The 25088-nt window shown below is 41.3% G+C and overlaps 1 protein-coding gene across 5 annotated transcripts in view; it reads left to right on the plus strand.

Annotated features, from left to right (window-relative positions):
* dst (dystonin) overlaps positions 1-25088 on the plus strand; it is a 536191-nt gene that overhangs the window by 316897 nt on the left and 194206 nt on the right. For all 5 annotated transcript variants that reach the window (XM_048596444.1, XM_048596445.1, XM_048596443.1 and 2 more), the window contains 6 exons: positions 4048-4281; positions 5900-6175; positions 8483-9028; positions 19361-19537; positions 19636-19759; positions 21906-22114. In XM_048596444.1, the coding sequence (XP_048452401.1) occupies positions 4048-4281; positions 5900-6175; positions 8483-9028; positions 19361-19537; positions 19636-19759; positions 21906-22114 (1566 nt within the window). The remainder of the gene's footprint in view (positions 1-4047; positions 4282-5899; positions 6176-8482; positions 9029-19360; positions 19538-19635; positions 19760-21905; positions 22115-25088) is intronic.

A 25088-nucleotide genomic window follows, 5' to 3' on the forward strand; every position in this document is an offset into this window, starting at 1 on the left:
CACTGTACTCCATTAGTTTAATAACTAAAATGATATTGAAGACAATAGTCCAAAACACATGCTGTGTTTGCATAGAGGAGTTATTTCTGGAAAAGGAAGAACTAACACTGTAAAGATTGTATCATGCTTTCTAATATGTATAATTCTTAATAAAATACGTGTTTATAAGGAGCACGTTGATCGTACATTGCTGAGTTGAAGAGATGCCATCTTTCAGATGGGATATGAAATGGGGGAGTGTTCTTTTGCTTCCAATGGTTCAAGCGGACGTAGGAGATCCTATAGCCCTGTTGGAAGAAGAAGGTTCTCTCGGGCATAGTTTCCTTATTCAATACCAGCACATTTGCCGTTCATTCATCCGATTTGCAACTTGTGGCACCTGACCATAAGCAATTTGCTGTCCTGGTTGCTACTTTACAGCAGTGAATCCATTTCTAAGGAAGGTCATAACACCCCAAAGATGTGATAATATGCAGTTTAGATGCAGACTGTTTCTTTGCATTTTTCATAGCTTAATACAGCACATACCCTATTCAGTCTGTTGTGCCTATAGTGCGCTCAAAAGGAGCTATCCAGTTAGGCCCACCACCCTGCTCTTTCCCCATGGCTCTGCAGATCACTCCTTTTCAAGAATTTATCCCGTTCCGTTCTGGAAAGTTATTGTTTAATTTGATTCTACCAGCCTTCCAGGCATCACATTCCAGCTGATCAGAACAACTCAGTGCAACAAAAAAGAAGCTAATTTCCTCTTTAGGCACACTTCTAATGAATAAGATATTTAACAGATAAAACCTGAGTGTGTTTTATTTTTTACAGAACTTAACTTTTATCCTTAAGGTCCTGGGGGGCTGCAACACTTTTTCTACTAGAATCAAACTCCCAGATGTTTAACATAAGAATATAAAAATGAAGAGTAGAAATGAGTCATTTGCCTGAGCTCTCCCCACCTCCCATGCCCCCAATTCTCCACCCCACAATCCCCTGAGCCTGCTGAAGAAGTCAGTGAGCATAACTGATCTTTAATCTTAATTCCATTTTTCCACTTAGTCGCAATAGTCCTTGATTCCCTCAGAGCCCAAAAATCTAGCGATCAGAGGCTTGAAATGTACTCCATGATCAGCATCCACAGCCCTCTGGCATGAAGAATTCCAACTATTCAGAGCTCTGAGTGTAGATAACAATCTCTAGTTCAGCCTTTCCAGCCAGGGGAAAAAGCCTCTCAGTATGCATCAGTGCATTGAAATCTTGTATACTGCAGTGAGTCACCTTTCATTTTCTAAATTCCAGAGCATATAAGCCCATTCTTACTCAATTTTGCCTCACAGAACGGATCTCTGACTTCAGGAGTTAATCTAATAAACTTTCATTACATTCCTTCTGCTTTGATTACAGAGACCTTCATGAGTAGACGCAAAGTAAAGGTAATATTTCCACTTGTCGATGACAGCAAAACTAGGGATCACAAATGTAAAAGTGGTTAAAACGCAGGAGGAGGCTATTTGACCCATTGTCTCTGCACCAACTCTGCACGTGCAACTCATTTACTCCCTACCCTATTCTCTATAAACTCCGTAAATCTTTTCTCTTCAGATAGCCATCCAGTTCCCAATGGAAAGGTAGCGCATTCTAAATCCTAATCAATCACTGTGTTTAAAGCATTTTCCTCGTGTTGCCTCTGGTTCTCTTGCCATTCAACTTAAAATTGTGTCCTCTGTTCCAAACCTATCACCAATTAAGAGCAGTAATATAAAACCAAGAACTGTGGATATTGGAAATCTGAAACAAAAATAGAAATTGCTAGAGAAACTCAGCAGGTCTAGCTGCATCTGTGGAAAGAAAGTAGAGTCAATAAGAACAATTTCTCCCAATCTACTCAGTCCAAATTCCTCACGGTTTTGAACACCTGTACCGAATCTCCTCCCAACCCTCCCTTCTGTAAGGAGAACAGCCTCAGTTTCTTTAATCTGTTCTTGTAACTGAAATCCCTGTTTCCTGGAATCATTCTTGCAAATCTTTCCTTCAACCTCTCCATTGCTTTCATATTCTCCCTGAAGTGTGGGCCCAGAATTTCACACAATAATCCACTTATATGTCCAAGCAGGTGATCAGGCTCTCATAAGATGGTTGCCCGAGTTTATGTTGAGAGCTGTGTAACCTAAGACAAGCACAATTAAATCCTAAAGGGAATTCAAGCCAAATGTGTTTCTCCAGAGAGTCATGGCAATATGGAACTAGAGGAGCGGTTAATGTTAATCCATAAAGATATGAGGGAGAGAGGAATAGAAGGTTACATGGATGAAGAAGAGGTGAAGGCTAATTGTGTGGAACATAAATACTAATGTGGACCTATCTGTCAAGCAGAATCCTGTCCAAATGCTAGGTAATACATTTTCCAACATCCCCATGCTCGTTGCCCAAAATCATCATAAAATAATTGGAAGAAGTTATAAATCTCTTGTATTCAAAATCAAGGTATTGTATAGCTGAAGTAAAAATAGGAAGTCGGTAAAATCTGACTGAGCTAGAGGTTTAAAGGCACTGTCAGTGTGTTGACCCAACATTTAGCATACCTGTGCAGAAAGAAACTGGGTTATACTCCCAAACCAAATAAACAATGAAAGGATTGCAGATGCTGTAAATCAGAAACAAAAATAGAAATTGCTGGAAAAGCTCAGCAAGTCTGGCAGCATCTGTGGAGAGAAATGAAAGTTAATGTTTCGGGTCGAGTGACCCTTCCTCAGAATCCTGGTCGTCTACTTGGACGTAAAAGTGGATTATCATGTAAAATTCTGTACTCCCAAACTTCCCATTGATAGTGCCTTTCACTGTTCATTGCCTCGATTGGGATGTCAGCAGAGTATGGTATTTTAGTTTTATATGACATACGGTTTCCTGAGGAGAATGGGGATCTGGAATCCTGATTCTTGAGGGAAGGATAATCTGAGACTTTGATGAGATGCCATGCAGCACTTGGTTGGATCAATTCAGACATGTACAGATCAGTTGAATGTTTAATTCACGTCCAAAGTGTCAGCTGTGGTTCACTCAGTGGCATACACTCTTCTGAATTTGACAATTGAGTTCAAGCTTCACATATAAACACAACGACCAGACTGACACTCCTGTGCAGTATTGAGAAAGCACTGCATTGCTAGAAATTTTTGAAGTCAGTTTAAACTGTCTGATGGTTGTAGTCAAAGGATCATAAGATGTAGGAGCAGTGTATCTTTCCTTAGATAAAGGACCGAAATAGTTCACAATATTCTAGCTGTGGTCCAACTAGTCCCTTCTATATTTTGAGATTGACTTTCTAATTTTTATATTCCATTTCCTTTGAAATAAAGGCCAACATTCCATTTTCCTCCCCTTTTACCAACTGAGTTTCGATGTTAGTTTTCTGTGATTCATGCATGAGGATTCCCAACTCCCTCTGTCTTTCTCTATTTAAATAATATTCAGCTCTTCTATTCTTCCTGCCAAAGTACATAACCTCACATTTCACCACATTATATTCCATCTGCCAAGCTTTTGCCTACTCACTAAACTTATCTATTTCCCTCTGCAGACACTTTGTGTCATCCTTACTACTTAGCTTCACACCTATTTTTGTGTCATAGCTTTATGAAAACTTTTGTGGCACTATTGTGAAAAGAGCATTGGAGTTCTTCTGGTGTCCTGGGCTGATTTTCATTTCTCAATCAACATGATTAAAAATAGGTTATCTGGTCATTATCAATTGCTTTTTTGTGGAACAGTACAAATTTGCTGCTGTGTTTCCCACATTACAGTGCTTCCAAAGTACTTTACTTGCTGTGAAGTATTTTGGCATGACCTGGTCTGGGCCCTGATAGGTGCTGTTTAAATTCAGTCTTTACGTCTTTTGTTTAACAGAGACAGCTATCATTAGAAAAGAGAAAAAGGAAATTTTACCTCATTGTTTTATCCCCTCAGATGCACTGTTTAACTGGCTTTTCAATAAATAATTTTGACAGTATCTAATATGTATCTTATGTGTTCCAATATGTATTTTATTCCCCTGTGTTTCAGGCCTTACAAAAGGAAATTGAGGTGAATGCAGCCACTTTAGCAAATGTGGTAAATGCAACCGAACAGTTCTTAGAGAAGAACAGGGACAAACTTAAACCAGAAGAAAGAGCAGCAATCAACAGGAAGCTGAAGGAAGCCAAATCTAAGCTCAATCAGTTGAGTGAGCAAGTGGATTCCAAACTCAAGAATCTGGACAATGCTGTAACAACTGCTCTCAAACAGGAGACTGAGAAGGTGCTGATGATTTATTTCTTCCTCATATCTATAACTGAATTTGTCCTGATGCAGATTTCTGGTAATATTGACATTATTTATAGTTGATTGCAAACAGTTTAACATATTACCCAGGATGAGGGATAAAATCTTAGAGATGTGTTATGGAAAGTAGAATTCTTCTCCATGGAGCAGAGAAGGTTAAACTGGGACTAAATAGACACCTTCAAGATTAGGGAGGTTTGATAGGATAGCATGAGGAAAAATTACTTCTGTTGAATGTGTCAATAACCATAGGTTATACATTTAAAATCTTGGTTTGAAGATCCAGATGAGGAGAAATGTTTTCACTTGGTGTTGGCATCTGGAGCACTCTGTTTAAAGATGCAATGGAAGCTGATTCCATAAATAATATTAAAAGGGAGTCAGATAAATACTCGATGATGGACTTATATTTTATGGACGCAAAGTAGATGTATGGCACTCAACAAAGACTGCTTTTTCAGAAAAGAACAAGCCATGGCATCATAACCAAAGGACTTTATTTGTCTGCTAATTTTCTGGGACATTGATTAGACCACTTTTGGAATAGGGTGAAAAGCCAAGGTCGTCTTCCCAGGTTGGGTGAGTCCAAAACTAGAGAGCATAGGTTTAAGATCAGAGGGGAAAGATTGAAAAGGGAGCTAAGGGGCAACGTTTTCACATAGAGGGTGGTGCATGTATGGAATGAGCTGCCAGGGAAGTGATGGAAGCTGGTACAATTACAACAATTAAAAGGCATCATTTGGGTATATGAATAGAGTAAGCGTTTAGAGCAGGCCAAATGCTGGAAAATGGGACTAGATTAATTTAGGATATCTGGTCAGCATGGAAGAGTTTGACTGAGGGGTCTATTTCCAAGCTTTACATCTCTATGACAGTATGGCAGGTCCTTCCCTTGGAAATTTTCTTTGTAGTAGGAATATACTTATTCTGAGTATTGTGACCTTATTGCTTAAACATCTGCCACAACTTGTTTTATTGATCAATCCCCTAGGCTAGTAACCCAATCCACTTCAGGTAGCTCAGCTTTTATAGTTGCCCTTCTCTAAATTTAAAATACTAGTCTCCCTTTCACACTGAATGTAAAATTCAGTAATATTGTGGTAGCTGCTACCAAATGGTGCCTTTACCATGAGGTTATTAATTAATCCATCTCATTACACAATACCAGATCAATGTAATCTCTGGTTGTTCCAGAATGTGCTGCTCTAATAAACTACCTTGAAAGCTCTACACCTTGTTATCTCTTACCTTGAAAGCATTCTATTAATCCCTTATCTAAACCATTGCCAATGTGAATTTTACGTTGTAGTTTCAAATCCCTCATGATTGCTGTTGTCCCTTTATCACAAGCTTTCAATATTTTCTTTTTGTATATTTTCTTGTATGTTGTGGTTACTGTTTGCGGGACTGTAGACCACTCCCATTGGTGACTCCTTCCCCTAACTTTTCCTCATCTCCAACAAATTGCTTTTACATTCTGATCACCTGACCCAAGGTCACCTCTAACTAATGAATCTAACTTGACATCTGATTTTTTTATTAAACAGTTTTTTTTTGAAATGCATAAAGATACTTATTGAAGTTTGGTTTACAGGCTGCAGTAGTTGAACAGTTAAAGGAAAATGAGAGTAAGATCCAAGGACTCTTGAATTGGCTGTCAAATATAGAACAGGAGCCAATGAGTGAAGAGAAAATAAAAGAGACATTGCAACAAAATGGCAACAATATTTTCGTGGATGGACTGAAGAGTCTGGAGAATGAGGATACAGTGAATGGAAACCTACCTCAGGACTTGATTGAGACCAAAGCAGACAAAGCAATTGAACTAACAACTGATGAGGATTTGAATCTTCAGTACCAAAAAGCCAAGGTATAGTTTGCAGTTCTTTTGATTATTTCAAGTTAAGGATATGCATTGTTGCAGCATTGAATGAAATCTGATATTCATGTGAACGTGGAGATTTCATTTTGAAAGCATTACATGAATGAGTTAGTTGACATAAAAGCCTTTTGTACCTACTCAAGAGAGAGACTGGAAACAGTAGTGTTACCCTTGGTTCAGTGAGTAGCACTGGATATGGAAGATAGAGAACATGGGGAAATAAATAGCGACATCTTAAAAAATGTCCATACTATAGAGGAGGAGGTGCTGGATGTTTTAAAACGTATAAACATGAATAAACTCCCAGGACCAGATCAGATGTACCCTAGAACTCTGTGGGAAGCTAGAGAAGTGATTGCTGGGCCCTTTGTATCATCGACAGCTACACGTGAAATGGCTGAAGACTGGAGGTTGGCTGACATGGTGCCACTATTTAAGAAAGGTGGTAAGGAAAAGCCAGGGAAATATAGACCCATGAGCCTGACGTCGGTGGTGGGCAAGTTGTTGGAGGGAATCCTGAGCAACAGGATTTAAAGTATTTGAAAAGGCAAGAACTGATTAGAGATAGTCAACATGGCTTTGTGCATGGGAAATTGTATCTCACTAACTTAATTGAGTTTTTTGAAGAAGTAACGAAGAGGATTGATAAGGGCAGAGCGGTGGACGTGAACTATATGATCTTCAGGAAGGTGTTCAACATGGTTCCTCATTGTAGACTGGTTAGCAAGGTTAGATCCGGGAGAGCTAGCCATTTGGATACAGAATTACCTCAAAGGGAGAAGACAGAGAGTGGTGATGCAGGCTTGCTGTGATCAGCAGTGTGCCAGAAGGATTGGTGCTGGGTCCACTTTTTTTTATCAAGTATTTTAAATTATTTGAATGTGAACATAGGAGGTATGGTTAGTAAGTTTGCAGATGACCCCAAAATTGGAGGTGTAGCGGACAGCAAAGAAGGTTACCTCAGAGTACAGCAGGATCCTGATCACGTGGGCCAAAGGGCTGAGGAGTGGCAGATGGAGTTTAATTTAGGCAAATGTGTGGTGCTGCGTTTTAGAAAGGCAAATCAGGGCAGGACTTATACAGCTAATGGTAATGTCCTGGGGAATGTTGCTGACCTTGAAGTGGAGGCTCATAGTTCCTTGAATGGGGAGCCACAGGTAGACAGGATAGTGAAAGAAGTGTTTGGTATGCTTTCCTTTATTGGTCAGTGCATTGAGTGTAGGAGCTGGGTGGTCGTGTAGCGCCCATACAGGACATTGATTCGGCCACTTTTGGAATACTGCATGCAATTCTGATCTCTCTGCTATAGGGAGGATGTTGTGAAACTTGAAAGGGTTCAGAAAAGATTTACAACGATGTTGCTGATGTTGGAGGGTTTGAGCTATAAAGAGAGGCTGAATAGACTGGGGCTATTTTCCCTGGAGTGTCGGAGGCTGAAGGGTGACCTTATAGAGGTTTATAAAATCATGAGGCGCATTAGTAAGGTGAATAGCCAAGATCTTTTTCCTAGGGTGGGGGAGCCCAAAATTAGAGGGCACATATTTAAGGTTTGAGGGGAAAGATATAAAAGGGACCTAAGAGGCAACTTTTTCACTTAGAGGATGGTGTGTGTATGGAATGAGCTTCCAGAGAAAGTGGTGGAGGCTGGTACAATTACAACATTTAAAAGGCATCTTGATGGGTATATGAATAGGGAAGGGTTTAGAGGGATATGGGCCAAATGCTGGCAAATGGGACTAGATTTATTTAGGATATCTGGTCGGCATGGACAATTTGAACCAAAGGGTCTGTTTCTGTGCTGTACAGCTCTATGACTGTCCTGCTTCAGCGTTAGAAGTTTGGGGTGAGTTCAGATTCTAGGGGAATGTTGCACAGTCACACTGCATCTTCCAGATAGAATCTTAAGACTGAGTTTTCCATCTGTCCTATGGTAGATGCCGAAGATCTTTCAGCCAATGCTTTGAAAGCAAACAGGAAAGTTCTGTCTAGTATCTTGACCAATATTTATCCAACAATCAACATCACTAAAATACAGATGATCTCAGTGCTGTTTGTGGGAGGTTGCTGTGTGAAAATTGGCTGTTGTGTTTCTGACATATGATACTGATTACATTTCAAAAAGTCCTTAATAAACTTCAGAGTTGTGGGTCACCTAAGGTTGTTAAATGTGATTGAAAGATAGATGCAAATCAGTTGTTCTTTAGTCTTGCGTTGAATATTTAGTTTTTTTAGCATAGTTACAGAAAACAGTTATTCAATTAGTGATTGTTCATGATATGGTTTTGCTTAAAACAGCTTCGTCATCAACAAGTTGTGTCACAACAGCAGTCCTACATTATATCGACACAGTCAGTGCAGGATTTCCTAAAGAAGCAAGGCTCCAGTATTTCTGTAGAGGAACGAGAGAAATTGGAGAAGGACCTGAATGAGTTGAAGGCTCAGTATGAGACCACGCTGGCCCAGTCGGAAACCAGACTGAAATTGATACAGACAGTACAGGATGAGCTGCAAAAGTTTTCCAGCGATTACAGTGAATTTGAAAACTGGCTGCACCAGTCTGAACATCAGCTGGAGGATCTCCAAACTGGTGCCACTGAAGTAGAAACTCTTGTTGGCAAGCTGCAAAGGCAGAAAAGCTTTTCTGAGGATGTCATCTCACACAAAGGTGACTTGAGGTATATCACCATCTCAGGGCAAAGAGTCCTTGATGCTGCTAAATCCTGTGGCAAATTGGACCTGGGCAAAGATATAAAGCCATGTATTGACACATCTGCGACTTGTAACTTGGTGCAGAGGCAACTGGATGTGGCCAATGACTCCTATAAATCGCTGCACTCAAAGGTAAGGTTTCCACTCAACCTTTTCCTCAGACATGTTCTTTTCATGGACTTTGCAATTTTTTTTATTTTGTGAATGTGCATATGACACAGGAAACCCCCATCCACTGAGTACATCAGTTCAACGGAGTAGGAAGGAGCCATCAGGTTTTTTTAATTGTTTCATTGGACGAGGGCTTTGATGATGAGGCCAGCATTTGGAAGCCATCCCTAAATGCTATTGAACTGAATGGCTTGCCAGGCCATTAAGAGCAGTTAATAGTCAACAACACTGCTGTAGTTCTTCTCCCTTGACCAGATAAAGAAGGCAGGTTTCCTCCTCTAAAGGAGGGTTAGTGATTTTCACAACAATTTGTTACTGAAGCTAGATTTATACTCCAGGTTTACCAATTGAATTTAAATTCTACCAGCTGCTGTGGACCCACATTGAACCAATCCCTCAGAGCATGAGTCTAAACCTCTAGATTCCTAGCCTAGCGGCAATACCACCTCCCTGAATTACAAAGGGTCCATTTTTGCTTTGTCCAACAGCTGATTTGTATGGTGTTTATCCAGCATTGTGAGAAATGGGACTTAGTGGTCATTAGGAATGTGACTGCCACTGAGGCAGATAAAGGGACCCAGAAGGCCAGAGTGTACAAGCCTCAGCCTTAGCTATCTCAGACATTTTGAGGTTCTTTCAACCTTGTCTGGATGAGGGGGCTGCAGTGTGAGCTGACTGATCACAACACAATAGTACAGGAAGCCATTCAAGGGAGGAGCGTAGAAAATAATGTGGTGACGGTAGGAGCCTGTCGAGTTCGGGAATTGATAGCTTTAAAGCTTTTGAGAAGATTTGTGGCTCGGGTTGTGGACGAGGTAGTAGACTTGCTCGCTGGGCCGGTATGTTTGGTTGCAGATGTTTCATCACCCTGCTAGGTAACATCATCAGTGTGCCTCCGGTGAAGGGTTTGTGTTCTGTCCCACTTTGTAACAACGCCTCACCGGAGGCGCACTGATGTTACCCAGCAGGGTGATGAAACATCTGCAACCAAACACACGGGCTTGGTGAGCAAGCCTACAACAATGATAGCTTTCTGTGGCAAAGAAGAAAAATCCAGATGAGTGTGTTACCGCCCTAGGTGCTGGGCTTTGGGACATCTGCTCAGGACTCAAGAGGAACTTCTGTGATAGTGCAAAGATCCAGTCAATGTGGTCCCTACAGGTACCAATAACATAAGCAGGAAAAAGAAGGGGATTCTGTATGTGCAAATTGAAAAGGGCATGTAAAATTAGAGAAATGAATGTATAGCTCCAAAGGTGGTGTAGGAGAAGTGGGTTCTGGCACGTGGGGCACTGGGACCTATACTGTGGAAGGTGGGGCTGCACAGTTGGCATTTCTGCATGTGGACCTTGTTGGGACCAGTGTTGTACATAGCTGCATGATAAGAGAATTAGAGAACATTTTGAACAAAGTAGCTTTAAATGGTTTTTAATAGTTTTAAAGTTAATAGGAAAGGGATCAACTCAGCAGGTCTAGCAGCATCTGTGAAGACAAAAACATTAACTCTGATTTTTTTCTTCACAGATGCCGCCAGACCTGCTAAGCTTTTCCAGCAACTTCTGTTTTTATTCCTGATTTACAGCATCCACAGTTCTTTTGGTTTTTATTTAGGAAAGGGATCAAACTTAGGAAGAGGTGGCAAATCAAAGTGTATATACAAGGCAGGGGTTTAGTTAGCCCAGTTGGCTGGATGGTTGGTTTGCAATGCAAAGTAATGCCAACAGTATAGGTTCAATTCCTGCACTGGCTGAGGTTACCATAAGCATTCTGTATCTTAACCTCTCCCCTTCCCTGAGACCTGGTGAACCTCAGATTAAACCACCACCAATCATCTCTGTCTAATGAGGGAGCAGCCCTATGTTCCGGTAAGACTATGGTGACTTGTACCTCGACAAGGTAAGACAAAAAGGTATTAATGTAGGAACCAATTGCAGCAGGAGAGCAGAGAGAGAGTACAAATCTGAGAAAGAATCACCAGATAAAGCCACAGGTTACAAAAATAATAGAAGGGCAAAACTAAAGGCTCTGTATCTGAATGCACAAAAATTTGAGACAAATGAGAGCACAAACAGAAATAAATAAGTACGATCTGATAGCCATTACAGAAACATGGCAAAACGGTGAGAGATGGGACTGGAATATTAAAGGGTAAATGATATTTATGAAGGACAGGAAGAAGTGGTGCACTGGCCATAATTAAGACCATAAGACAGAGGAGGAGAAGTAGATCATTCTGGCCATTGAGTCAACTCTGCTAGTCAATGAAATTATGACTAATCTGATAATCCTAATCTCCACTTTTCCTACTTTATCCCATAACCCTCAATTCTCTTGTTGAGTAAAAGTCTGTCTAACTCAGCCTTAAATTTACTTAACAACCCAGCCTCAACTGCTCTTTGCAGTAAAGAATTTACAGATTCACTATCCTCTGAGAGAAAAAAAAATCCTCCTCATCTCTGTTTTAAATGGGCAGCCCCTTGCTCTGAGATTGTGTCTTCTGGTCTCAGTCTTTACCACTAGGAGAAACAACATCTCCACCATTTACCCTGTTAAGCATCCTAAGAATGTTGCCATTAGATTGCCTCTCATTCTTCTAAACTCCAATGAGTACAGGCCTAATCTACTCAATCTCTCATTAAAAGAAAATTCCTCAATATCCAGAAACACCCCAGTGAACCTTCTCTGGACTGCCTCCAATTCCAGCATATCTTTTCTTTGATAAGGGGACTAAAACTGTTCACAGTATTCTAGATGTGGTCTGATTGATGCAATACATAATTTTAGCAATGGTTTAACCTATTTTCATGCTCCATTCCCTTTGCAATGAAGGGCAGCAGTTTGTTTGACTTCCCCAATACCCACTAAACCTGAATGCTGGCTTTTTGTGATTCTTATATGAGTACTCCCAAATCCCTTTGTGCTGCACCTTTCTGTAGTCTTGCCCCAATTAAATAATATCCAGCTCTTCTATTCTTACTGCCTAAGTGCATGACCCTATATTTTCCCACATTATATTCCATCTGCTGAGAATTTTGCACACTCACTTAATCTGCCTATCTCCTTCTATCAATTCATTATGTCATCCTTGTCACTTCCCTTCACACCTACTTCAGTGTCTTCTGCAAACTTGGTGCTTGTACATTCACTTCTGTCATGTATATCCTTAATATATATAGTAAAAGAACTGTGGTCCCAGAACTGATCTCTATAGCACTCAACGAGTTGCAGGCTGCCATTTTAATAATGTCCATTTACCCCAACTCTCTGTTATCCATTAGGTAGCCAATCCTCTATTGATGTTAGTATGCTACCCCTAACACCAGGGGCTTTTATTAAATAGCCTAATATGTGGTACCTTATCAAATGCCTGTTGGTAATACAAATATATTACTTCAACTGATTTCCCTTTATCCATTCTGCTTGTTACCAGCTCAAAGAAGAGTAATTCATTTATGAGACACCATTTCTGCTCGTTTGCAGTCATGCTGACTCTGCTTAATTTTATTATTTATTTCTAAATATCTCCCATTCCATTCTTTATAATAGACGCTAACATTTTCCCAAGAAAGGTGTTAAGCTAACTGGTCTATAGTTACTTTTTTTTTTGTCTCCTTCCTTTCTAAATAAAGTTGACAATGGTAGTTTTGCTATCTCCTGTGGGATTTTTCAAGAGTCTTAAGGATCTCTGGAAGGTTATTAACAGTGCATCCACTACCTCTGGAGCTATTTCCTTTAACATTCTAGGATGTAATGCAGCGGGTCCAGGGAACTCATTGACCTTTAGCCTCATTATTGGCTGGGTATATGTCATTCTGTTTTTCATCCAGCACTGCCTTCATTTTCATTGGTGAAGGGGAATCATGTCGCATGGTGCCTTTAGCTCAAAGTTTATTTAATTCCCAAGGGGTATATCAAGAGTAACATCATATCACAGTGAATACACCTGAGGTTTCTGTCCTCCAGCCTTATGTAGATATAACAGTCAAAGATTTACTTGTGAAGCTACTGAGTCAGTATGTAAAGATTGAAAATTAGATTTATTTTTGGCACACAGACCTTGCACCATACTCATGCAAAAACATTCTGTGCACTGCAATGAATATTGGGAGATAAATGCATAATTGCATAGTCAGATTGGGATTATATTCATACCTTAAGTTTAACTGAATGCCAGTCTCTTATTTCCAGACTGTAACCAATTTACTTAATCTTAATTACTCATCTCATGTTGAAGGAAGCACTTAGCATGAAGTAAAACAAATACTGTGTATTTTGTTTGAAAAGGCTTTCAGCTACAGGATGGAAATCTGATTTCCTAGATGATTTAACAAGACAGTAGAGGCTAAAATGGTGATGGTTAATGATTACCTACCTTTAATTTGGTCTTGGCTCATTGAGGCAGAAAGTGGATAAGTTCAAGCATTTTGAAGAAGGTTCGGTGGACTCAAACTCTGCTTTCTCTCCACAGATGCTGCCAGATCTGATGAGTTTCTCCAGCAGTTTCTGTTTTTGTTTGTGATGGGTTCAGACCCCACTTCAGGGGCCATATAACACAGTCCAAAGATGGGCTTGTGGGTCTTTCTTCAGGTGAACGTGAAGGTGAAAAGGCTCATCTGTCAAGCTGCTAATCAGAATTTGAAATAGTTTTATTGTCACATGTACTCACTTACATGAGTACAGTGAAAAGTTTACAAGCTGCCACTGACGGTGCCATCTGAGGTACAAAGGTGCCTAGGCACAAAATCTTGGTACAGAGCAGGAAAATAAAGAAAACAAGTTAAGAAGTTAAACATTACAATCTTTCTTACTAAAATGTAGAAGAATAAAGAAATACAGTTAATAATTCAACATCACAATGCTTACGCACCTGGCCATGCTGGGCTCGCACTCCTCACAAGGGCTTGACCTCGCCCCCACTGCTGCCTTGGGCTGCCCGCTCCCTCTCTGGCCTCCGGCCCCCGGGCTGCCCGCTCCCTCTCTGGCCTCCGGCCCCCGGGCTGCCCGCTCTCTCTCTGGCCTCCGGCCCCCGGGCTGCCCGCTCCCTCTCTGGCCTCCGGCCCCCGGTATGCCTGCTCCCATTCTCTCTGCATCGGTGCTACCTGCTCTCTCTCTCACCACTGGACCTTGGGGCTGCCTGCTTCCTCTCTTACCTTCAAGTCATTACATTTGAGTGGGAGTTTGCTGCATTGAATGCAGTGTTTCATCAATATAACATGTCCTGAGTCTGTGCGAGAGGTTATATAAATGCAAGATACAACAAGGTGCAGAGCTGGATGAACACAGCAGGCCAAGCAGCATCATAGGAGCAGTAAGGCTGACGTTTCGGGCCTAGACCCTTCATCAGAAATGGGAGAGGAGAAGGGGGTTCTGAAATAAATAGGGAGAGAGGGGGAGGCGGATAGAAAATGGATAGAGGAGAAGATAGGTGGAGAGGAAACAGACAGGTCAAAGAGGCTGGGATGGAGCCAGTAAAGGTGAGTGTAGGTGGGGAGGTAGGGAGGAGATAGGTCAGTCCAGGGAGGACGGGATGAGGTTAGTAGGTAGGAAATGGGGGTGCGGCTTGAGGTGGGAGGAGGGGATAGGTGGGAGGAAGAACAGGTTAGGGAGGCGGGGACGAGCTGGGCTAGTTTTGGGATGCAGTAGGCGGAGGGGAGATTTTGAAGCTTGTGAAATCCACATTGATACCATTGGGCTGCAGGGTTCCCAAGCGGAATATGAGTTGCTGTTTCTGCAACCTTTGGGTGGCATCGTTGTGGCACTGCAGGAGGCCCAGGATGGACATGTCGTCTGAGGAATGGGAGGGGGAGTTGAAATGGTTCGTGACTGGGAGGTGCAGTTGTTTATTGCGAACCAAGCATAGGTGTTCTGCAAAGCGGCCCCCAAGCCTCCGCTTGGTTTCCCCGATGTAGAGGAGGCCACAACGGGTACAGTGGATGCAGTATACCACATTAGCAGATGTGCAGGTGAACATCTGCCTGATGTGGAAAGTCTTCTTGGGGCCTGGGATGGGGATGAGGGAGGAGCTGTGGGGGCAGGTGTAGCACTTCCTGCGGTTGCAGGGAAAAGTGCCGGGTGTGGTGGGGCTGGAGGGGAGTGTAGAGCGGACAAGGGAGGCACGGAAAGAGTGGTCCCTTCGGAAAGCAGATAAGGGTGGGGAGGGAAAGATGTCTTTGGTGGTGGGGTCGGATTGCAGATGGCGGAAGTGTCGGAGGATGATGCGTTGGATCCGGAGGTTGGTGGGGTGGTACGTGAGGACGAGGGGGATTCTTTTTTGGTTGTTATTGCGGGAATGGGGTGTGAGGGATGAGTTGCGGGAAATGCGGGAGATACGGTCGAGGGCGTTCTCGACCACTGAGGGGGAGAAATTGCGGTCCTCTACATCGGGGAAACCAAGCGGAGGCTTGGGGACCGCTTTGCAGAACACCTACGCTCGGTTCGCAATAAACAACTGTACCTCCCAGCCGCCAACCATTTGAACTCTCCCTCCCATTCCTCAGACGACATGTCCATCCTGGGCCTCCTGCAGTGCCACAACGATGCCACCCGAAGGTTGCAGGAACAGCAACTCATATTCTGCTTGGGAACCCTGCAGCCCAATGGTATCAATGTGGATTTCACAAGCTTCAAAATCTCCCCTCCTCCTACTGCATCCCAAAACCAGCCCAGCTCGTACCCGCCTCCCTAACCTGTTCTTCCTCCCACCTATCCCCTCCTCCCACCTCAAGCCGCACCCCCTTTTCCTACCTACTAACCTCATCCCGCCCCCTTGACCTGTCTGTCCTCCCTGGACTGACCTATCTCCTCCCTACCTCCCCACCTACACTCACCTTTACTGGCTCCATCCCCGCCTCTTTGACCTGTCTGTTTCCTCTCCACCGATCTTCTCCTCTATCCATCTTCTATCCGCCTCCCCCTCTCTCCCTATTTATTTCAGAACCCCCTTCCCCTCTCCCATTTCTGATGAAGGGTCTAGGCCCGAACCGTCAGCCTTACTGCTCCTAATATGCTGCTTGGCCTGCTGTGTTCATCCAGCTCTGCACCTTGTTGTCTCAGATTTTCCAGCATCTGCAGTTCCTACTATCTCGTATATAAATGCAAGGTTCTTTTCCTTTCACTTGCATCCTCAACATGCAGCACTTTACGACAATATCTGAGACCACTAGATGGCATTGCCTGATGTGGTAACCCAGCTGTCACCTCAGAGGTTACTTGTGGTTTTTACTTTAACAAATAGAAATGAATATTTTTGAGTAATATTTATCTATAGAAACGTGAGCACAGTCAAGGCATTAGCAAGTGGAAGAAACACTCAATAGATGTGAATCTTCTTTTGTGGTTTAATTGATTCAATGTCCCATGCACAATGATTTTCAGTCAAAGACTCAGATATTTGTGTGATTGACAACTGTCCTTGGTGGTGAATTTGCTAATGTTGGTTTGCAAGTCAACTTGACATCTGATGTGCTATAAAACAAATCAATCCAAAACTTCTGCCTGTGATTGCTCAGTGGGTCCTGTTGGAAAATCGGCACGTGTCAGACTCTCCGTGCATAAGCCAGCATTAGGCACTGTTCTGAGGAAGGGTCACTGGACCTGAAACATTAACTCTGATTTCTCTTCACAGATGCTGCCAGACCTGCTGAGCTTTTCCAGTAACTTCTGTTTTTGTTTCTGATTTATAGCCTCCGCAGTTCTTTAAATTGAGCAATGAAACAACTACAATTATCTATGTTTATATAATGTCAGTAATGTAAGAAAACATATCCCAGTGGTCCCTAGATGAAAGATAGAGCAGATATAGATCCAAATTCAGGACTGTTAGGCAAGCTGACCAAAAGCTTGGTCAGTAAGTTCTGTTTTTAAGAAGGGTCTTCAAGAATCATCCTTAATGTGAGGTATTGCATTTTGGTGCAATAAACAAGGGTAGGGCTTTTACAGTTAATGGTGGGGCCTTGGGTAGTGTTGTAGAACATAGGGACCTCGGAGTTAGGTGCCACTTGATAGCACTGTTGACGACTACTTCAATCACTTTACTAATGATCGAGAGTAGACTGATGAGGCAGTCATTGGCCAGGTCGAATTTTGCCTGCTTTTTGAGTACAGGACATGTCTGGGCAATCTTCCTCATTGTTCGCTAGGTGCCAATGTTGTAGCTCACTGGAACAGCTTGATTAAGGGAGCAGCTAGTTCTGAAGGGTAAGTAACAGTACTATTTTCAGAATGTTGTCAGTGCCTACTGCTTTTGCAATATCCAGTGGCCTTCCTGCTCTGTCATTGAACCAGGATTAATCTTCTGGCTTGATGATAGTGATAGAGTGGGGGATATGTCAGGTTGTGATATCATAGATTGTGGTTGAATACAGTGCTGCTGCCATTGACTACAGTACCTCGTGGATGCCTTGATTCAAGTTGCTATCTCTTCTCTCAATCTATCAAATTTAACACAGTAGTAGTGCTGCACAATATGATCTTCAAAGTTAAAATGGAACCTTGTATCTGCAAGAACTGTGTGGTTGTGGCTATCAATACTATTATTGATAGTGCATCTGTGACAGGCAAATTAATGAGAATAAGGTGCAGTTGTTTTTTTGGGAACCATTCTTCTTTTATCACATGGATGAGGATAGGAATATTTGTGGAACCTTCTTTTCCTGTTACTTATTCGAATGTCCCCCATGGGTCAATGGGCAAGATTGTATGCTTTGGATCTGAAATATTGGTTTTGTGGTGGCTTAGAATTTTGAATAATATGCTTAACAGGTGTAGATAAATTAACTCTTGTGGAATGGAACCTCTTGGATAGGCCTGTTGGGCAGAATGGCTTGTTTCTATGCTGTCAATATTATTTTAATATGAAATTAAGCAAGAGATATTGAATAGAGGCAGTAGAAACTTCTTTACATGGTGAATTCTGAAGTCAGAGTTCAATTCCAAGAGTGGCTGAAGCAGAAACCATGTCAATATTGACTGTTAGGTTGAATCATTGAATAAAGGCAAAGTGGTTGAGGGGATATGGGAACAGAGTGGTAAAACTTGATAAGAGCTATTTGCTTGTATGTGATTAGTTGAACTGAAGGGCTTGTTTCTGTAACTTGCATATGTTTCCAGAGAAGAATGCTGTACAGATGCTTGTTGAGATTATTCTTTGTTCCCTTCCTTCCTATTGCCTCTGAAGTTTTTTTAAACTTTATACCCAACCAAATGAACTGGTGAACAACCAGGAACTGTTCTCTTTCTGAATTGTTTTTCTTCATCATTTAAAGTGTGTTTTTCAGAGTTGAGTCTTTTTACATTGGTGAATTTGACTTTTGGATGTCATTACTCTCAGGCACTTGCCCATGAATTTTAATTTTGTTGGAGAATGCAGGAAAGTAATAACGAATCAATTAGCTTTTGACATCAGCCTCAAATCAGAGCAGCTTGAAAAATGGTTTCATTGTTCAAATGTTTAATTTATAGCTACAATGCTGGCAAGCAGACATGTGGGAAACTACAGCCAGTAATACAATGTGGACTATATTTTCTCATCAAAGTCTTCAAGTAGCAAAGTACATAAACTTTGTTAAAGTATAATAAGGAATTCTGTATACAAAATCCAGAGTCAACATTCAGGTAACAAGAAATTAGGAAGGAAATTGGTTTGACGACCACTTTTGCAAGGGATTGGATTCCATGAGTGATGAAGTAGTGCTGCAATTCTACGGGGCTTTGGTGAGACCACAATTGGCCTCCGTATCTACAAAAAAATTATTTTCCTTGGGGATGTTCACTAGACTGAGTTCTGAGTTGAGAGGATTGCTTAATAAGGGGACATTGAGTGGAATGGGCCTGCATCCCCTGGCTTTCAGGAGAAAGGCAGATGATGCAACTGAAATGTATAAAATTCTGACAGATGTTGACAAGTTGTTTCCCTCATTTAGAAAGCTCAGTCTAGTATAAGGGGCTGGCAATTTAGGACGAAGATGAGGAGAAATCTCTTCACTCCAAACAGCTGTGAATCTTCAGGACTTTATCCTAGGGAGCTATAGATGCTCAGTCATTGAGTGCAATCAAGACTTAGACAGGTAGAACAAAGAGCCTAAAGATTAATTAATCAATCAATCAAGTATTCTGGGCATCAGGTCAGACAGTGAATTTGAGGTTAAGAAATAGCAATGGCCATCTTGAATGGCAAAACAGGCTTGAGGGACTGTGTGGCTGCTCGCTTATATTTACATAGAACAGTAAAGCCACTGATAACAAATTGTGTTCTATTTGTCTGATATTTTTCATTTAATTTCTTTTCTCCCCCAGTGTAATTCCTTGGGTAAAAATCTCAAAGATGTGGTGGATAAGTACAGCCAATACCAAGAAATCTCAGCAGGCCTTCTACCATGGCTTCAAGTCACCGAGGAAGCTGCAAAAATTCAGCTGACGGAGGCCATTGCTGCAGATCCCAAAAACCTACAGAAGCAGCTGGAGCAAGTCAAGGTTGAAACCTGTACATTCTCCAATAATTGCTCAAATTTTCTTAGCACATCATATTTCCTCATGCAACCCAAGTTAATGTCTTATTTTACTATGAATAGGATCTGCAGGGTCAGATGTCTGTACACCAAAGCACAGTAGAAAAGCTAAGGAAAACCGTTGATGCACTTATGAATACCGATGGTAATCTCCTGCTGAATCGTGATGAAATTCAAGATAATGTGGGTATGTTTTCAGATCAAATACATTGGTGTGCAGAACGATCAGCACAAAGATAAGACATTCAGCCTGATTGGTCACTGTTGACGGTCGTACTGCACACAATCTTCCGTAAACCCAACATTCTTCATTTACATTATCAGAATATCCTATCTGGTCTCTGATGTGTTAATCTCACTTCCCTTTAAATTTCAATGCTATTAATTTTAAATACTATTTGCCTAAGCTATTCTTACGCTCAAGAGTTCAGCATTCTAACATCAGTGTCAGAAAGAGTAATCCTCTCTCTTTGTCTCTGTCTCTCTTTCCCCTCCCCCTCTCCCTGTGCCTCGCTCATACAGTGTCAAAGGCAATTTTGCTCATTGTGCCAAGTCATCAAGCACACATCTACTCTAGTCCCATTTTCCAGCACTTGGCCGTATCCTTGTATGATGGCATTTCAAGTGTTCATCCAAATACTAACTTAAATGTTGTGATGATTCCTGCTCAATGACCTTTCCAGGCAGTGAGCGCCAATATATACAACTCTCTAGGTGAAATAATTCTTCTGTAAATCCCCTCTAAACCTTCTGCCCCTTACCTTAAATCTATTCCCCATGGTTATTGACCCCTCTGCGAAGTGGAAAAGTTTCTTCTTTTTTACCCTATCTATTCCTCTCTCATCATCAAAACAATCTGAGCCTATCTAGTCTCTTTTTACAGCTCAAACACTCCACCCCTGGCAACAATCTCCTTCGTACAGTCTTCAGTGCAATCACATCCGTCCTATCGTGTGGCCACCAGAACTGCAGACGGTACTCCATCTGTGGCCTAACTAAGATTATATACAAACTCCATCATAATGTCCTTACTCTTCTACTTGTTGCCTTGTTTAATAAAGGCAAGTGTCCCATAAACCTCTTTAACCACCACATCAGATTATAATTCACGTTCATATGCAGCAAGTCGTGGGCAATATCCAGGTTTAGGCTGATAAATGGCAAATAACATTCATGCCATACAAGTGCCAGAAAATGACTGTCTCCAAAAAGAGAAAGTCTAACCATTGTTTCAAGACATTCAGTGGCATTACCATCACAAAATTCCCCACGATTGACATCCTACATATTCCCACTGACCAAAAAACAAGCAGGCCAGCCACAAAAATATTGTATCTATCAAGACAGGCCAGAGGCTTGCTATTCTGCTGAGTAACTTGGCTCTTGTCTCTCCAGTATCTATCATCTACAAGACACAAGTCAGAATCGTGACAGAACACTTCCCACTTGCCTGGATAGATGCCGCTTCAACAACACCATCCAGGAAAAAGCATCCTGCTTGGTTGGCACTTGATCTGTCACCTTCACCAGTCACTCGTTTCACACTCATAATACACAGTATCAGTAGTGTCTGCCATCTAAAGATGCAATGCAGTAACTCACCAAAGCTCCTCTGACAGTACCTTCCAAACCTGTAACTGCTACTACCTAGTAGGATAAATGCAGAAGATGCAAGATAACATGAAGACTTGCAAGTTCCCATAAGCCACACACAATCCTGACTTAGAACTATGTCACCAATCCCTCATCTTCACTTGGTCAAATTCCTGATATCATCTCCCTACCAACACTATGGTAGTTCCTACACCCCTTGGACTTCAGTGGCTCAAGAAGGCAGCCCACCACATCTTTCATCCTTGGCAATTAGGGATGACAACAAATGTTGGCCCATCCAACGATGGCCACATCCCATGACAAATAATAAAAAAAAAAATACATAATGCATTCCTTGATTGTTCACATTAAACAAGGGCCGTGTAGGGCAATTTCAGAACTAGTGCCAAAATGTTTGGTCAGAGGTAGATTTTGAGGAGCTTTTAAATACAGAGAGAGGCAGAAAGCTTTAGAGAATAGGTTTGGATCCGTGCCAGCTGAGGCTGTAGTAATGCAGCAAAAATCTGGGGTGTGTAATAAACTAGATGTGGACATACATTTCTGATATGCCTTTGTTAAAAAAAAATTCCTGAAAGTGCATTTTATGCCATCTGTGGATTGAAAGTCATTTAGAAGAAAAATGAAGTGGGTTTTAAATACTCGACCTTCCATTGGGTTGTCTTCATTGGTCAATTGTAGTGACAGGATCTATAATATTATCAATGTTTGTCTCTTGATAGATGATGTTGTGTTGAGATTTGAGAATTTATCCAAATCGACCAGCGATCGCAATGAGAAGCTGCAGATGACTCTCACACGGTCCCTGAGTGTTCAAGATGGTTTGGACGAAATACTTGACTGGATGGCTAATGTTGAAAAGAGCCTAGAAGATGACAAGGAGATGCCTTTGAATTCTGCTGCTATTCAAGAGGCCTTCAGTAAAAATGCTGTGAGTATAATGTCAAAAAATCAATCACATTTTTACCCTTGCAAAAATGATTCATCAGCCACAGGAAAATTGAAGTATCCATCTTTTCACCCTAATCAATCAAACTGTTTCAGCATTGTTTTGTGAGTACATTTGATGCAAAAAATTGAATTGCAAATCACGGTGGCTCAGTGGTTAGCACTGCTGCCTCACAGCACCAGGGACCTGGGTTCAATTCCAGCCTTGGGCAACTGTCTGTGTGGACTTTGCATGTTCTTGCTGTATCTGCATGAGTTTCGTCCCATAGTCTAAAGATGTGGATTCGCCAAGCTAAATTGCCTTGTAGTGTCCAGGGTTGTGCTGCTTGGTGGATTAGCCATGGAAAATGCAGGTTACAGGAATGGGGTAGGTCTGGGTGGGATGCTGTTCGATGGGCCAAATGGCCTCCTTCTATACTGTAGGGATTCTATGAAATTAAAAACAAAGCAAATTTTTATTCATCGTAAATATAATTTCAGTAAACGAGAATAAAAGTGAATCAGATCAACTTCCCACAGAAAGGGCACATGTTTCCACATGACAAAATTCTTCTGAGCATAAAACCATGATAATAATTCAGATGTATTTAAAACTATAGGGATCAAAATTAAAACCTCACGCTATGAAATATCAGTCTGCACTTTTATTTTGAAAGACCTTGGTTCCAATATTTGACAAGAAGTGTCTGTGGCCTGTTTGACTATAGATATTTATACAATACATAATTTTCTTCATTAGCAACAAAGTCAAATGTTTTAAGTTATTAAACCATCTAAATACTAAACTTCTATCTTTAAAGAATATTTTTGATTTGGGTTCAGTATTGAGAGTTGACTTTATTGTTGCCATTTATTAAAAATAAAAACACAAGTTTATTTTTGTACCAAATTCTGGTTATGTTTGATCGGAAAATTGTGGCATAGGTTCTTGAATGATTCTTTTTGTAAAGAGATGCTTGGTTATCTTTATGATCTGTTCACTCTCTGAAATGTAATTAAGGGATTAAGTATGTAACCAATGGCTTGAATCTAAGAACTGTAACTTAGTTGACGTTTATGTCAAAAGAATGGAAGCAGTTGTTTTCAGATTGATACTTAGGGATCAGAACAAGGCCATTCAGCTTCTTGAGCCTACTCCACCGTTCAATTAAATGACGGTTTTCTCGTTGTTTATATTCGTTTCTGAGTTGTGGGCATCACTGGCTAGGCCAATGTTTTTTGCCTGTTCCTCATTGGCCTTGAGAAAATAGAGGTGAGCCACTATTCCATATTGTATTGACAAATGAGTATTTTGAACCAATGACCCTGAAAGAACAATGATATAGTTCCACGTTAGGATGTGGTATGGCTCGGAAAGAAATTTACATGTGTGGCATTGGCATGCAGGTGCTGCCCTTGTCCTTCTAGGTGGTAGAGATCGTGGGTTTATAAGTTGCTGTGGAAGTTGGCTTGGTGAGTTGCTGCACTGCAACTTGAAGATTGTGCACCTGGCTGCTACTTTGCATCAGTGATTGAGAAAGTGAGTGATCAGGGTGGTGGATGGGTGCTAATCAAACAGGCTATTGTGTGCTGGATGGTGTTGAGCTTCTTGAGTGTTGTTGGTGCAGTACTCATCCAGGCAAGTGTGGTGTATTCCATCACATTCCCGACTTGTGCTTCGTAGACTGTGAAAAAGCATTGTGGAGACATAAGGTGAGCTACTCACTTCAGAATTCCTAGCCTCTGACCTTCTATTATAGCCACAGTATTTATGTGGCTAGTCCAGCTATTTCTGGTCAATGATAACCCCCATATTGTAGACAGTGGAGGTTTCAGCGATGATAATGCCATGCAAAACCAAGAGGAAATGGTTAGATTCTCTCTCTAGTTGTGTGGCACTAGTGTGGTGTGAATTTGACTTATCACTTATCACTTATCCTAAATATTGTCTGGTCCTTTCTGCATATGGACACGATCGCTTCTGAGAAATTATGATTAGTGCAGAATGTTGTGAAATCATCAGCAAGCATCCCATCTGGTCTTATGATGGAGGGAAAGTTATTCATACAGCTGTTGAAGATGATTGGAACAAGGAAACTGCCCTGCTGCTGGGACTTGAGCCATGTTTCTGTTCCCAGAACATCAACTGTCCAGTGATATTATCACTGTACCACCAGCTTCCCTGATCTGTGTCTTAATTCTGTCTTGGTTCCTTAACCCTTAAGATCTTTACTTAATAAAAGTGTATTTATCTTAGTTTTGTTTTGAATTGGTACCCTCGGTTTTTGGGGACAGGAATTCCAGATTTCCAATATGCTTTGTGTGAGTAATTATCCTGGAACACTAGACCATTATGGAAATAGTTTAGACAATTTTCATTAAACTCATTAAGGAATGAATTTTATATGAAGAAGGCTCTAATACAAATGGGGTCCTTCATAATATTAGCGATGTCAAATTCACCATACAGAGAAAGTCTTTTATTTTCTCAATTGTTCATTTCAATGAAATTTTATTTCTCATGATGGACCTGTGTTGATTTTAAGAACATAAGATAAAGGAGCAGAATTAGGCCATTCAGTCCATTGAGTCTGTTTCACCATTTGATCATGGTTGATATGTTTCTCAAAACCATTCTCCTGCTTTCTCCCCATAATCTTTGATTGCCTAACTAATCAAGAACCTATCTACTGTTGTTTTAAATACATTCAATGACTTGGCCTCTACAGCCTTCTACAGCAATGAGTTCCTTAGATTCACCAACCTCTGGCTGATAAATTCCTCCACTTCTCAGTTCTAAAGGGTCATCACTCTGAGACTGTGCCCTCGGATCCTAGTCTCTCCTACTTGTGGAAACATCTCCACATCCAATCTATCCAGGCCTCTCAGTATTCTATAAATTTCAATCAGATCATCCTTCATCCTTCTAAACTCCATCGAGTACAGACCCAGAGTCCACAGTCTCTCCTCATCTGACA

This window comes from Rhincodon typus, chromosome 5 (assembly GCF_021869965.1).
Source record: "Rhincodon typus isolate 14 chromosome 5, sRhiTyp1.1, whole genome shotgun sequence".
Classification (NCBI taxonomy): Eukaryota; Metazoa; Chordata; class Chondrichthyes; order Orectolobiformes; family Rhincodontidae; genus Rhincodon; species Rhincodon typus.